Raw genomic sequence first — 13,820 nt, forward strand, 5'->3', positions numbered from 1 at the left:
TTACATAATTGGTGGAGCTACCATGTGTTGTCAACCACATCCACGTGTAAACCAACTGAGCCTGTGCCTTCAGATCACAGAACACTCCGATTTGTTCACATCAGCGGAATCAGTGATAGCACACAGTAGCTCTGCTTATTTGGATTTGTGGGTGCTTCATGTTTCCCTCTCACAGGATCGCCCTCCCGTCGTCCACAAAGCTGAGCACGGTCGGGATGGCGAGGTCTCCCCCCTCTGACACGCCAGAGGGTCTGCGTGCACCAGTGGGGCCCAGGTCAGTCTCCACATACTTGTGCAGGACACTATAGTGCTGTTTCTTTGTGCTGAAGTGAAAGAAGGAGGAAACCTTTTCCCAGGCATTTCTGTCAGGTGTGACAAATACCTCAGGGGGCTTCTGCAGGAAGATGCTGGTCAGGTTCCTTTCTGCAAGGTTCTGGGCATGCTCAGCTGCATACCTGTCCAGCAAGTCGGACTCTTTCTGAGCGTACACCTGCCAGAACTTCAGCTGCACGTAGCTGACTGGAGAACGACACCTGGCCACACACGTTAACAGCAGGGCTGCAGTCATTATGGAGGCAATCAGCAACCAGCCAAGAACCTAAATCATACAGAGAACACAGTCACCAGCAGTGCATTATAACAGCCATAGTGACTCAAGACTGGTGGCAAACCACTCTGACCAACAGACAGACAGGAACAGTGTTCCCCATCTTGTTCATTCATCAGTAGTTTCACATCTACTTTTGGGTTGGGTAGTTATAACTTCCTCATAGAATGCAATTTCATAATGCTGGGCACTCAACCAATTCCTGAAACTCTGTTACAAAGTGGTTGGTTGGTGAACTAGGAGTCCACAGCAGAACTGAATATATTTTGCCCTGTCAGGGGTACAGTATATTTAAGTCAGTCAGGGTTCTTTGGATTATTGCTACATTACATCCTTCCACAGATCTGCCAGAAAACCAGTGGCTGTCAGTGACAACTCTCCTCCAATCTGTGCAAGCTGTGTTTCAGTTCTCTGTCGCCTGCAGTGCACACCATAGTCACTGGCTTGTGGACAGGTGCCTGTGCTCCAGCTGCATTGCTTCTTGTACAGGTGGCACAGTTGCAAACACAGCTGCCAATTCCAAATTGTGAGAATAATGTTACGGTTAAAAAGATTTTCAAACAATCCATCCTAGATGTTTGCTTAGAAGGTAGATTTCTAAGCTTTTAAAGCCCCATCGGCTCAGATTTTGATATGAAATGGTCACTGTAGACTGTAAACTGGCATTTCCATTCCAGGTTGGTGGTCATCGCAGAGACAGATCACATGACCCAGGTACATGCCACTGGTTGATCATATAACACTGCCTTATGACAAACACTTCTTTCATGCAGCTGCCCTGCCTAACCCCCCCACTCCCCTCAGGTCCCCTCTTAGCCGTTTCAGACCATCTCCATGCCATCCTCAAAGACCAGCACTGGCCTCTTCTCTGGGCTGTAGTCTCGGTCTGAGCGCTCCACGTAGCACTGCAGTGTGCTGTAATACTGTGTCGTGAGCCACGGACCCCTTGCCGAGCTCAGACCTCACGTTCCCACGAGCAGTACCTCACAATGAGGTGTCTCGGGGACGAACTCAAGTACTCCGAACGTCCTGGAGCCCTGGTAAGTTCTACTGAACTTCCAGCCCAGTCTCGAAGTGAAGGGTGTGATGCAAATCTGGTAATCGATGTCCTGTATTCAATGTATTCCTCTAAAGACTCTTTATCACATATGATTATAGTAAGATATACTTTATTATAATCAATCAAAAGAATAGAGTTGTACAGATTACAGTGTACATATCATCTTTTGCAGTTTGCTAATCACATGCAAGTTACATATACCCCTCTTAGCTCTTTCTAAATTACCTTTCCACCACGATGTTTAAAAATCAAGGTACACCCTTCCTATATCCATCCTCTTTGGCCTTAGCCTTATCCTATAGCTCCCCCTTCTTGACGTTTAAAAAGAAACTATTCCTATAATATTATATTTATCTAAATATGATCATTTCTCTACATTTTTCTACTTTATATAGTATCCTAATAAGAAATAAAAGATATATAAAAGTAAACTTATAATATGTTACTTTTCCTACTTCTACAAGTAATATAGATTATAATTACCACTCCAGCTTGGTTATAATTGTTCTGCGTGGATCTTTCTTCACCAGCTCGTAGATATCTTCTGAAGCCAAATTCTGGGATCCTGCTCTAAGGTCTAAAAACTTATCCCTTATATATCTTTTTTGTATACAAAAGTGTACCTTTTTTGATAAGAAATGTCCCCATTATGTCAAGCGGGAAGACATTTATCTTTTATATAACCTGTTTTTCAATGACCATATTAATTATTTCTGTTTTTCCAATTGTCATTTTCTCATACCTCCAAAGAACCGTCCCCAATATTTTATTTCATGGGCCTCTCTGGTTTGGGAATTTCCCCCATCTTAATATATGAGTGGAAAACACTAGCCCTTATGTTGTTTTTAATGAACCTATTCATCACTGGTGTCTGTGTCAGTTTCATAATCTCTCCTTGACTTCCTCCAAACTTTGATTTCATGTAAGCCAGACGTTAAAGCCTGCCACCATCCCAACACACTCTTCAGGTGCCCCTCTCCGCGGCGCCTTAAGGGATCTACAAAGGACATCCAGCCAATAGCTGAGTGTAAATCATCCGCCATTAATCATTAATTTTCTTTCGGTATTGACATCCCTTCCGTTTTCCTTATTTTTGTTTTTCTTTAGCCGGGCATTGTGCCCCTCCCCTGTAGGGTTGGGGTATTCTCAGTCAGACCTTTAACCTTGCTCTCTAAAACCCTGAATCTAAGTCCTCTGACTTCAGACTCCTCAGTATCCATATACGGTTGTACATTTATTTTATACCATATACTTTTCCTCTTACGGGAGCTTTTACTCCTACCCCATTGGCGTGTGCGAGGGGTTAACAATGCATTCCTGCTTAACCCATCTTCTGTCAATCTCTCATCAGGAGGGCCTAGGGCCGGGTCCTCGACACCCCCTTCAACCCCTCGCACTAAGCCAATCCTAGCCTGTAAGTGCTTCTCAATTAACTCACATAGCTTTATCATCCAGGGATCAAATGGTAAGGAGTACCAAGTACTGACTGGGCTCCCATCTGTCAGTCTTTGTGTAACAATATCTAACATGGGTCCCCCTTTTGTTTTAATTATCGACACTCTTTTTCTCGTAGGCAACATAAAATCGCACAATATTTGTCCAGGTACTCTAGTTTTTTCTCCTAACACCCCCATGTCCACAAAGTCATACAGCCACTCCTCAATAGTGGCTTCATATCCAAAGTCCTGTCCATTCCTGAGCGTTGTCTTCAGGTTGAAGCAGATGCATTCCAGGCATCCCCGCATGCCTCCTCGCAGCGTGAAATGGGCAATGTCTCTCACATCCTCAAAGCAGATGATGCACCGACTCCTTGGGATCTTTCCTCCTTCAGGTTCAGGGATACAGCGTGTAATCTGGAAACTGTTCCTTCCATCGAGGAAGGCTTGTTGTTCCAGGAAAGCCTTTCTGTACACATCACCACCTCCTGTCCTTGGTTGGTACTTCTCCTTCAGAGGTATACCCCAAACTGTCTTTAAAAATAAAATAATATACAGATAATACAAACCCCTTCCCCACATAGTTCTCCCCGTTCGAGTGTTTTTACAGCTGTCGAGAGGGTACTTTTTTTCTCTTGATTATATATTTAGTTTGTTGTTTCCCTTCAAGGTCTTCGTAGATATACGGAAATATATTCCTGCGTATTGTCACAATATCTTGTTTTTCCTCATTATAAGGATAGAATTTAATCATGCTGATACATGTTATGGGTGTGAATAATCCCTCTGACAATGGGTAATTTGGAATGTCTGTATATACAGTCATTGTATTCTCTAAAATTTCCAATTTTTCTCTGTGATTGTCTAGGTTGATAATATTGATGCATTCATTCTTGTTCAAGATAAAGCATGGGGTGCAGAGACTACCGTATAGGCCCCTGGCCCCCCTCCTAAACCTCACGGTTTTCTCACAGTTCAGACAGGAATCTAGTGGGGGGTATTTGAGGTTGCAGGTGTTAAATAACCTTTTCTTATCTCCAAAAGCAAACAAAGTATTCACTATATGATTACGATACCCTCCTAATTCTATGGGATTTCTGGGTGTATCTGTTTCATTTGCGAACCCCTCTTTTAGGGCTGTCACTGGGAATTGTGATTCACTGGCTTCCACTTGTTCTTTTTCCACAATCCATTTCCCGGTTTTATTCTGTAAGAGATCAAATACAATTTTTCTTTATTTTATATTCTTTTTCCATCATACCTCTACTAAAATATATAAGCTTTTGATTATCTATATTCCCTAGGAACTTAATTCTTTTATATATTTACACGGTTTCGATTAGGCCCGGTGAACAATTTAGGGGTTTATTATTATTATTACTTTTTTTTATGGATATTCACTACAAGATTTCTCTTTTCCTTGTGAGAATGGTTATTTATTAACCAGCAGGATTTTTCCCAATCAATCTTAAACGTTTAAAGGATCAAGTTACATCTCTGTTGGATGCGTAGATTTATGTATACGGTTTGCTGGTTTGGTGCAGGAGGCCATGCAACTATTCTTACACGGGACATCTCTCTTTGGAGTTCATTTTTGAATTTGTAACTTCAGTGTGCGGATTCCTGTGAATCCCCTTCTTTGTTTGGAGGCCCTAGGCCTCAGGTGTCAATTTTGATTTTTAAGTACACAAGATATATAAATCATTCTTTGGGCTCCTACCCCTACATTTTGGATTCACAAGTATTTGTATTTCCATGGACATACAACTGAGGACTGTTATTATTTGTGACCCATTGAACACAAGCATGATCAGGTATAGCATTTATATTATTTCTTAATACCTGCCTATTAAACATTTTTTAGAATTTAGATATCCCATAGCCAATGCATGTTGTATTAATACTAGCCACTTAGTAAATTTGTAATTCCATATTTGTATTCATAAGGTGCCTGTTATTGACAAAAATCAAATCTCATATTCAGCATTCAAATTACATTTGTTATCTTTGTCTGAAATCTTGTCCTGAAATCCGCATTCCAAATAAAACCATATTTTGATTTTAGAATTCAATTAACAATTTTTTCTCCTAATGAGTTTAATTACTGTTACTATGTTACCAAGATTCAAATCAAGAGCTCGGAGGAGGGAACTCACCATGGATAGAGCTAACGGTATTGCTTCACCGTTATCCCGCACTCCCAGATTTCCTTCCCCTGATACATTCCCGGTTTGGCTCATGGTTTCATAGGAACTGTTCCAAGTTGCCATTATTCCAATATGCTTGCCTCAGTTGTTTTTCTGCTGTGACCTGTGTCTCTGACTGTTCCAGGCTTTATACCTTATCTGTTTGTGTTTTGGGTAGCCATTTTGGTTTTTGAGGTCAGTATCCTTCACCCCTCTATCTTTTCCTTATGTCTATCTTAGGCCTCCCTTAACAGTTAGTGATTTCTTGCCGGGGTCGTCGGGTCAAGATTTCAGCAAAAGTACGCTGATGCTCATGCTCTTGTTTTTGAGACTCGAGCTTGTGATATGCATACTGTTGTCCATGACGCCTGCACCTTAAGCATACAAAAATGACATATATTATCCCTATGATTAATATTCCAACCCCTATAACCCATACCCAGGGCCCAAACAGGGATTTAATAGTGTCCCATCCCCAGGACATGATATTAGAGGTGGTTTCTTTAAACATATTTACTCCATTATTCACTCCTTGTTTAACTCCTGTCCAGATTGCTCTGATCACATTAGAGACCCCTCCTCTCCCTATAAAAATACGTTTACTTGTATTGCTATAAAGAGTTAAGTTTCTCATCCACTTATATCCTTCGTATACATGTCCTGCATTAATCATCTCCTTCCAAGCTTTCCATACCAGACGCAAGTCGTCTCGAAGGTCACAAGCTGGCTGTTGCCATATTAACTCTTTTCCTCTCTTACAGGTGTTATCTGGGGTTATGACCCCCATATTTTTAAGTAGGGCCCCAGAAGTCTGATTTACTATATACAACCTTTTCCCAAATTTGTCATTAAAATATATTAGTTGAGGCTTAGCTCCATGTTCTTGCTTCCCTGTGTAATTAGTTCTGAGCGGTGGCACGAAGTGGTCAGGGACATAATTTTTAAAATAGTCCTGGTTTTGTGCATTATTCCCTATATCTCCAGCATAGGCCTCCCACCAACCACTCATTAACGTATAATGAATCCACTCTTCCTTGTAATTTGTTTTAGGATCTTTTCCTTTCATAACTTTGTTCCAGTACCAACTTATCCAATTTCTAAGTTGTTCTTCTACGGGCCTATATCTGAAGGTTACGTATTCATCATCTTCCCAGGTGCATGCCATTGTCATTACACCCTTTTTAATGTCGTTTTTAGAGATTGATTTTTCCCTTATATCTTTTTCGTCTTCTATATATACTGATATTGCATACTGTCTCATTTCTTCTATCATCTCCCTTTCTTTCTGAAGTATCTTCTCTACTATTTCTCGAGAAGGTATTACTGTCTTAATCAATAACGATGGCATTGCTTGGATTGTATCAGCTGCCCAAATGCCCTTTCGAAATTTGTCTTGACTCCAATAGGCTAATGTACACAGTAAAGTTCTATCCTGATATACATATGTATTTGTCCACCCTAGTTCCTTTTGTATCTTTATTGATTTATCTATTTTGGGATATTGTTGCGGGTCCCCTATATATAGACTAGTGAGTAGTGGTGTTGTGGGTCCCCATATTATTCCTTGTTGTTCTAATTGTGACCATCGAAGTCCAGTGTAACTCGGTAACCCTTTCCTTATAAGCAAGGGGTATCTAAGCTCACATCTCCTTGCCTTTTGAGTATTTTTTGTCGGGACCTCCCGCTTCACTTTATGCCCCAATGAGCTTGGATAATATCGAGTTTGCCTGCCTCTTGAACATTTCTGTTTCCCGTCTGTGTTGATACAGCTGACATCGCATTCTATCATACTGGATTTCCGACCTCCTTGAGTCAAATAGTGACAGCATGTTTCGTTTTTCATTTCCTGACCGCAATTTTCAGTACTATTTTCACTTCCTGGTGATGTCATGTTGTATTCACACCAGATCACATTTATTTCCTTAGTAACGCATGTGTATTGGTAAGGGACTCTATATTTCATTATATAATTTCCTAATCCTATTCCTACTACAAAAATTATTAACCCTAGTATTGCTAACCCTTTCTTTTCCCGATTTTGTCCCTTCTTCAAAGACTCACTGCGCAGGATTTGTTGATTTTTCTTTTGATTTCGGATTTTCATGTACTCTGTCAGCATTTCCTGATCGGAAACACCCGCTGAAGCACGACATTCTCGGCCTCCTTGTGCGTCGTTGCTGAGAAGCATCTCTAGGTCCTCCATTGTTCGGGTTATTTCTCAGTGGTATTGTAGTAGCAAAATCGTGGACGTCCTTGTACTCTGGCTCGGGGTCTGGAACTACAGGTTCAGCTGCTTTTCCGTCAGCGTCTGTAGACAGGGGTTCCACTGAGTGCCTAGCTGAAACAGAGTATACACCTTCGCCAACCCCAACTCTGGTGGTGACTGTTATGGTTAGTGTGTAAAGAGGCCCTGTGGCCTCGTCTTTATCATCAGAATGGTTGCGGCGAGGGTTTATCCGCCCTGTGGCTCCCCTCCGAGATTCCTCAACCACAATTGTTTCTCTCACTTGCCCTTTATCATCAATTAGGCCTTCTGCGCACACAATTAATTGTCTTCTCACCCCTTTTAATATCCCTTCTACAGGGAAAGCATGTAACCTGAAGTATGCCACTTGCCCTACTTTTTGTGCTCTAGCTTTGAACTTTCTCATTAATAAATCTGTATCACTGCTGTACCATGCTCTGGTTTTATGATCCCCAAAAGGTATGTCTAGTATTTCAGCATCTTCTGGTGGGTACAGACAATTTTTAACTTCCTCTTTATAATCTGTTAATCTCCATACTACTCTTCCTTCTCTATTTATGGCTTTTCGCCTAAACCTCATAGGTCTGGTATCTGTCTCTCCCCTTCGGTTAACCATCAGCAGCCAGGTGGGCCCATAGTTGTATGTCTGTTCAATAACATTTCTTAGTTGGTCGTCTCTTTGTCTACCCATAATGGGCTGGGCATATGTTGACTTTTCCTGACCTTTGGAGGTCTCATTTTTATCATAGGGGATTAATGCATGAGTGAGGCCCGCTGCTACAGCTGATCCCTCGAAAGTGAGTTCCCTGCACTCATTACATGTCACAAGTTCCCCTTCTGCTGTTTCAAGGCAGCTACATTTTTTCCTAGGCTGCCCCCCCTTCTCAGGCCCCTCTATTTCTCTGGCCATGAGAAAAGTGGTATTTGTCGCAATGCTAATCCTGCACTGTCCACAGACCACTAATCTGTGCATCATTACTACTGGAGAATGCCCTGTCTGGGTTGTCATTCCCCATAGGGCGTCCCCTGGTAACCCCTCTATTTTTGGGGGTACTCTTGCCCCACCAGGTCCCTGATATCCTGGCCTTAATTCATTACATGAACACATGATGCAACAGCCTGGTCCTTTAATTTCTTCCAGCACTGGACAAGGTTTTATTAATTTCTGGCCCCCATGTTGTGCCAGGTCATGACCTTTTCTAGCTGTTAAAACTCTAAATGTTCCCTCTGTCTGTCTGACCACCTTGACCCAGACTTTAGGGAACAAGCTTTTAGGCAGTAAATATTTCTGTGATCCTATCTCCATTATATTTTCTTACACTGTGCTACTGAGGTTATTCCTCCCTTTTTCAATTCTACCGTGTTTTTATCTAACACTTTCTCTACCCTATCTATAGGTCCAAACCTCACCTTTACAGGGACACCTGGTTGTGGGCCTTGATTTCTAGTTCTGACTTGATCTCCTACCTGTAAGGGGCACAGAGGAGCGGTATTTACAACTGGTCTCCCTGTTTCTCTGGTTTCATATTCCCTTTGGAACATTTTATAAAAGGCCGTGCCCCCCCCCGTAGTGTCATAGTCATTTATCTGCTCATGTAATTTTATGAGGTTCTGATCCCAATCCTTGCTATTACAAGTTTTAGCTATTAATCTCTTCACTGTTTGTATCTTCCTCTCTACTATCCCATTTGCTTGGGGATGATAGGGTGGGGAAAATATTCTTTCTATATTGTTTTTGACACACCATTTATTGATAAGGGTATTCTTGAAATGTGCTCCATTGTCTGATCTAATTTCTTTAGGTTTTCCTATTGCCATTACTGTGCTTTCTAGCTTGGCTAGAATCTGTCTCCCCCTACCTTGCCGCAGAGGATGGACCAGGGTGTACCCAGTGCACGAATCAACTATTATCAGCAAGTATCGGTGCCCCCCTGTGGATCGTACTACAGGACCGGCCACGTCCATGCAAATACTTCCCCAGGGTACTCCCGACCTTATAGTTAATCCAGCACTCCACAGGCCGTGTGGTGTATTAATCATCTGGCATTGTGAGCAGTTCTTAACTACTCCCTTCACTACCTCTTTCAGCTTGGGTATATGTAACCTATTCAAGTTCTTAATTACATTAAAAGAGAAATGTCCATTCTCTTTATGTATTTTCCGAACCAATGCCTCTCCCTCTGTCGGAGGCGCGACTTGTTTAGTCCCTACTATGGGCTATTCTTTATTAGGTAATATATTTCTATATGTGGGTCTGGCATATCACTGACAGCCATTTTCCCACCTATTTATAAATTGATATGTATACTATTACTTTATTAGAATTTACTGTCCTATACAGTTTTCTAATATTGTAACTTATTCTAAATTACTTCGATTCCTTTTGAGTTCGAGTATTTACGGTTTCACTACTTAGGTGTCCAGCACCTTTCTCTTCAGTGCCAGTAATCAACTCGAGACCCTCGAGTAGGAATCCACTCGGACAATGCCTCAATAGGCCGTGAGCAATTCTCTGCTGCTCGTGCCCCACGTTGGGCGCCAAAATTGTCGTGAGCCACGGACCCCTTGCCGAGCTCAGACCTCACGTTCCCACGAGCAGTACCTCACAATGAGGTGTCTCGGGGACGAACTCAAGTACTCCGAACGTCCTGGAGCCCTGGTAAGTTCTACTGAACTTCCAGCCCAGTCTCGAAGTGAAGGGTGTGATGCAAATCTGGTAATCGATGTCCTGTATTCAATGTATTCCTCTAAAGACTCTTTATCACATATGATTATAGTAAGATATACTTTATTATAATCAATCAAAAGAATAGAGTTGTACAGATTACAGTGTACATATCATCTTTTGCAGTTTGCTAATCACATGCAAGTTACATATACCCTTCTTAGCTCTTTCTAAATTACCTTTCCACCACGATGTTTAAAAATCAAGGTACACCCTTCCTATATCCATCCTCTTTGGCCTTAGCCTTATCCTATAGCTCCCCCTTCTTGACGTTTAAAAAGAAACTATTCCTATAATATTATATTTATCTAAATATGATCATTTCTCTACATTTTTCTACTTTATATAGTATCCTAATAAGAAATAAAAGATATATAAAAGTAAACTTATAATATGTTACTTTTCCTACTTCTACAAGTAATATAGATTATAATTACCACTCCAGCTTGGTTATAATTGTTCTGCGTGGATCTTTCTTCACCAGCTCGTAGATATCTTCTGAAGCCAAATTCTGGGATCCTGCTCTAAGGTCTAAAAACTTATCCCTTATATATCTTTTTTGTATACAAAAGTGTACCTTTTTTGATAAGAAATGTCCCCATTATGTCAAGCGGGAAGACATTTATCTTTTATATAACCTGTTTTTCAATGACCATATTAATTATTTCTGTTTTTCCAATTGTCATTTTCTCATACCTCCAAAGAACCGTCCCCAATATTTTATTTCATGGGCCTCTCTGGTTTGGGAATTTCCCCCATCTTAATATATGAGTGGAAAACACTAGCCCTTATGTTGTTTTTAATGAACCTATTCATCACTGGTGTCTGTGTCAGTTTCATAATCTCTCCTTGACTTCCTCCAAACTTTGATTTCATGTAAGCCAGACGTTAAAGCCTGCCACCATCCCAACACACTCTTCAGGTGCCCCTCTCCGCGGCGCCTTAAGGGATCTACAAAGGACATCCAGCCAATAGCTGAGTGTAAATCATCCGCCATTAATCATTAATTTTCTTTCGGTATTGACATCCCTTCCGTTTTCCTTATTTTTGTTTTTCTTTAGCCGGGCATTGTGCCCCTCCCCTGTAGGGTTGGGGTATTCTCAGTCAGACCTTTAACCTTGCTCTCTAAAACCCTGAATCTAAGTCCTCTGACTTCAGACTCCTCAGTATCCATATACGGTTGTACATTTATTTTATACCATATACTTTTCCTCTTACGGGAGCTTTTACTCCTACCCCATTGGCGTGTGCGAGGGGTTAACAATGCATTCCTGCTTAACCCATCTTCTGTCAATCTCTCATCAGGAGGGCCTAGGGCCGGGTCCTCGACAACTGCTCGCCCTGGCTGAAGGTGTAAAGGCTTGATATCGCCTCCCAGGACTTGTGGTTGGGGAATGGGAATATGTCTGGGTTGCTGTTCTCAAAAAAGCTCTTGAGGTTGCGCTTTGCAAGCTTGTCGGCACAATCCGAGGCAAAGACCTCAAAGTTCTCCCTCTCCTTCTCCATGTAGCGCTTCCAGAAGGTGAGCTGCAGGTAACTCACCCGGGAGCGGCAGTTCTTGCAGCAGGCCGCCAACAGCCCTGCTACCGCAGCCGCAGTGATGATGCACCAGCCCAGGACCTGAGGACACACCAAAAGACCACTCTATTCAGCTGAAAATGTGCAGTGTTTTCTTTCAAAATAAATCAGGTACCTAATATGGGGCTGACATTCCCCACCCCAATTTACATTACATTACATTATCGGCATTTGGCAGATGCTCTTATCCAGAGCGACGTACAGTTGATTAGACTAAGCAGGGGACAATCCTCTCCTGGAGCAAAGCAGGGTTAAGGACCTTGCTCAAGGGCCCAACGGCTGTGGGGATTTTATTGTGGCGACACCGAGAATCGAACCGCTGCCCTTGCGGGTCCTAGTCATGTACCTTAACCACTACGCTACAGGCCACCCAATTTAAGTATTTATTGTTTCAGACGTTGTTTCAGAAGAGCCTTGAAGAAACTATAAAACCAGTTGGGCAAGCATCAACATAAAAGAGTCAGATTGAGACACTTCATGTGAAGCTAGTCTCATTGTCAGACGACATGCCCACCTGCTGTTTTCTAAAGGGTTTTCATTGTCTGGCTGCAATATTGCCAGGTCCAGGGTTTGCCTGGCCAGTTGTGCTAATTTGAAAATGAAAGCTGATTGAAGGTGTAAAAAAGCTATTGGCTAATCCTTAACAGGATCTGCAACCCCCATAACACATTTTTTGAAAACGGAGACATGTAATGTATTGTTTCATTGAAAACCTTCCTTTCCACTGGCTTAGGGGATGTATTTGATTGTATACATTACTATTTCATTTTTATTCCAATTTTTTATATTATCTTGTGTATAATGTATTCAACACTCACTGAGCACTTTATTAGGTATTTATTATTTCGATTTTTTTACTTATTGGTCTTCTGCTGCTGTCGCCTATCCACTTAGAGGTTTCTTCAGAAATCATCTGCTGCAAACGACTGCTGTAATGTGTGGTTATTTGCGTTACCGTCATCTTCTGGTCAGCTTTGACCAGTCTGGCACGTTTGCTCTGACCTCTCTCATTAACACATTTTTGCCCACATTTTTGCACAATATATGTTAGAAACTGTTGTGCGTGAGAATCCCAGGAGATCAGCAGTTTCTGAGATACTCAAACCACCATGTCTGGCACCAACACTCATTCCACGGTTAAATTCACTTTAAAAATCACATTTCTTCCCCATTCTGACATTTGGTCTGAAAAACAGCTTGCTGCCACATAATTGGCTGATTAAATATATGCCTTAACAAGCTGGTGTACAGGTCTGCCTAATGAAGTGGTCACTGAGTGTATGTGTGTATTTGTGTATGAGCGTACGAGAGAGGTGGCATTCCCTACCTGAGACTGCGCTCGGAACATGAGCAGGAGCTCTTTGCTCTCGTCCTCGGGGAGCTTGGACCTCTGGCAGGGGACGCGGGCCAACTCCGCCCGGCACCTCAGCGTCTTGTTCTGACAGAAGTGGTCTACCACCAGGTTGTCGTCCAGCCCGCTGATGGCGCACTCGTAGAAGGTGCCGTTGAGCAGAGCCACGCAGAGCCACATCACGGGAGCAATGCAGGCACCCCAGGTGACCTTCAGGAGGATGCCCGTGCAGCGCAGGCAGTTCCCCCGGGGGCAGAGCTTGCGTGGGTTCAGGCAGCAGCCGGTGAAGAGCCTCCACATGCGCGCGCTGAAGAAGAACCCCAGCACCAGCAGCACCAAGGCCGGACCCAGCAGGAAGGTGATCCCGTACGAAAAGTTCTGCGTCCGGTTGCACGGGCACTCGAAGGAGACCATGGAGAAGATCAGCTCGCCGCCAATGGTCAAGATCGCCAAGAAGCTGTAGCCGATAGTGGCCTTTTGGTTCAATAAGAACCGCAGCACGGTGTTGAAGGCGTCCATGTTAAACGTGTGTGAGTGCTCGCAACGCCAAACGGATTCTGATCAAACTGGGGGGGGATGAGACAGAATCATTTACTTTCTCTTCTTCTGTGCTTCCTGGACTGGAGCGAACA

The 13,820-nt window shown here is 42.6% G+C and overlaps 2 protein-coding genes across 2 annotated transcripts; both read right to left on the reverse strand.

The window, feature by feature from the left end:
- Positions 1–1,428: 1,428 nt before the first annotated feature.
- Positions 1,429–13,707, reverse strand: LOC133138226 (calcium homeostasis modulator protein 5-like). The gene is made up of 4 exons (XM_061256813.1): positions 13,165–13,707; positions 11,593–11,879; position 11,392; positions 1,429–1,530 (listed from the first exon to the last, which is right to left on the reverse strand). The coding sequence occupies exons 1-4, from the start codon at positions 13,705–13,707 to the stop codon at positions 1,429–1,431; spliced, it is 933 nt and encodes a 310-aa protein (XP_061112797.1).
- On the reverse strand, positions 1,849–7,926 carry LOC133138220 (uncharacterized). The gene is made up of 2 exons (XM_061256801.1): positions 7,351–7,926; positions 1,849–4,310 (listed from the first exon to the last, which is right to left on the reverse strand). The coding sequence occupies exon 2, from the start codon at positions 3,683–3,685 to the stop codon at positions 2,771–2,773; it is 915 nt and encodes a 304-aa protein (XP_061112785.1). The 5' UTR covers positions 3,686–4,310; positions 7,351–7,926; the 3' UTR covers positions 1,849–2,770.
- Positions 13,708–13,820: the final 113 nt, after the last annotated feature.

Source organism: Conger conger, chromosome 1 (genome assembly GCF_963514075.1).
Source record: "Conger conger chromosome 1, fConCon1.1, whole genome shotgun sequence".
Lineage (NCBI taxonomy): Eukaryota > Metazoa > Chordata > Actinopteri > Anguilliformes > Congridae > Conger > Conger conger.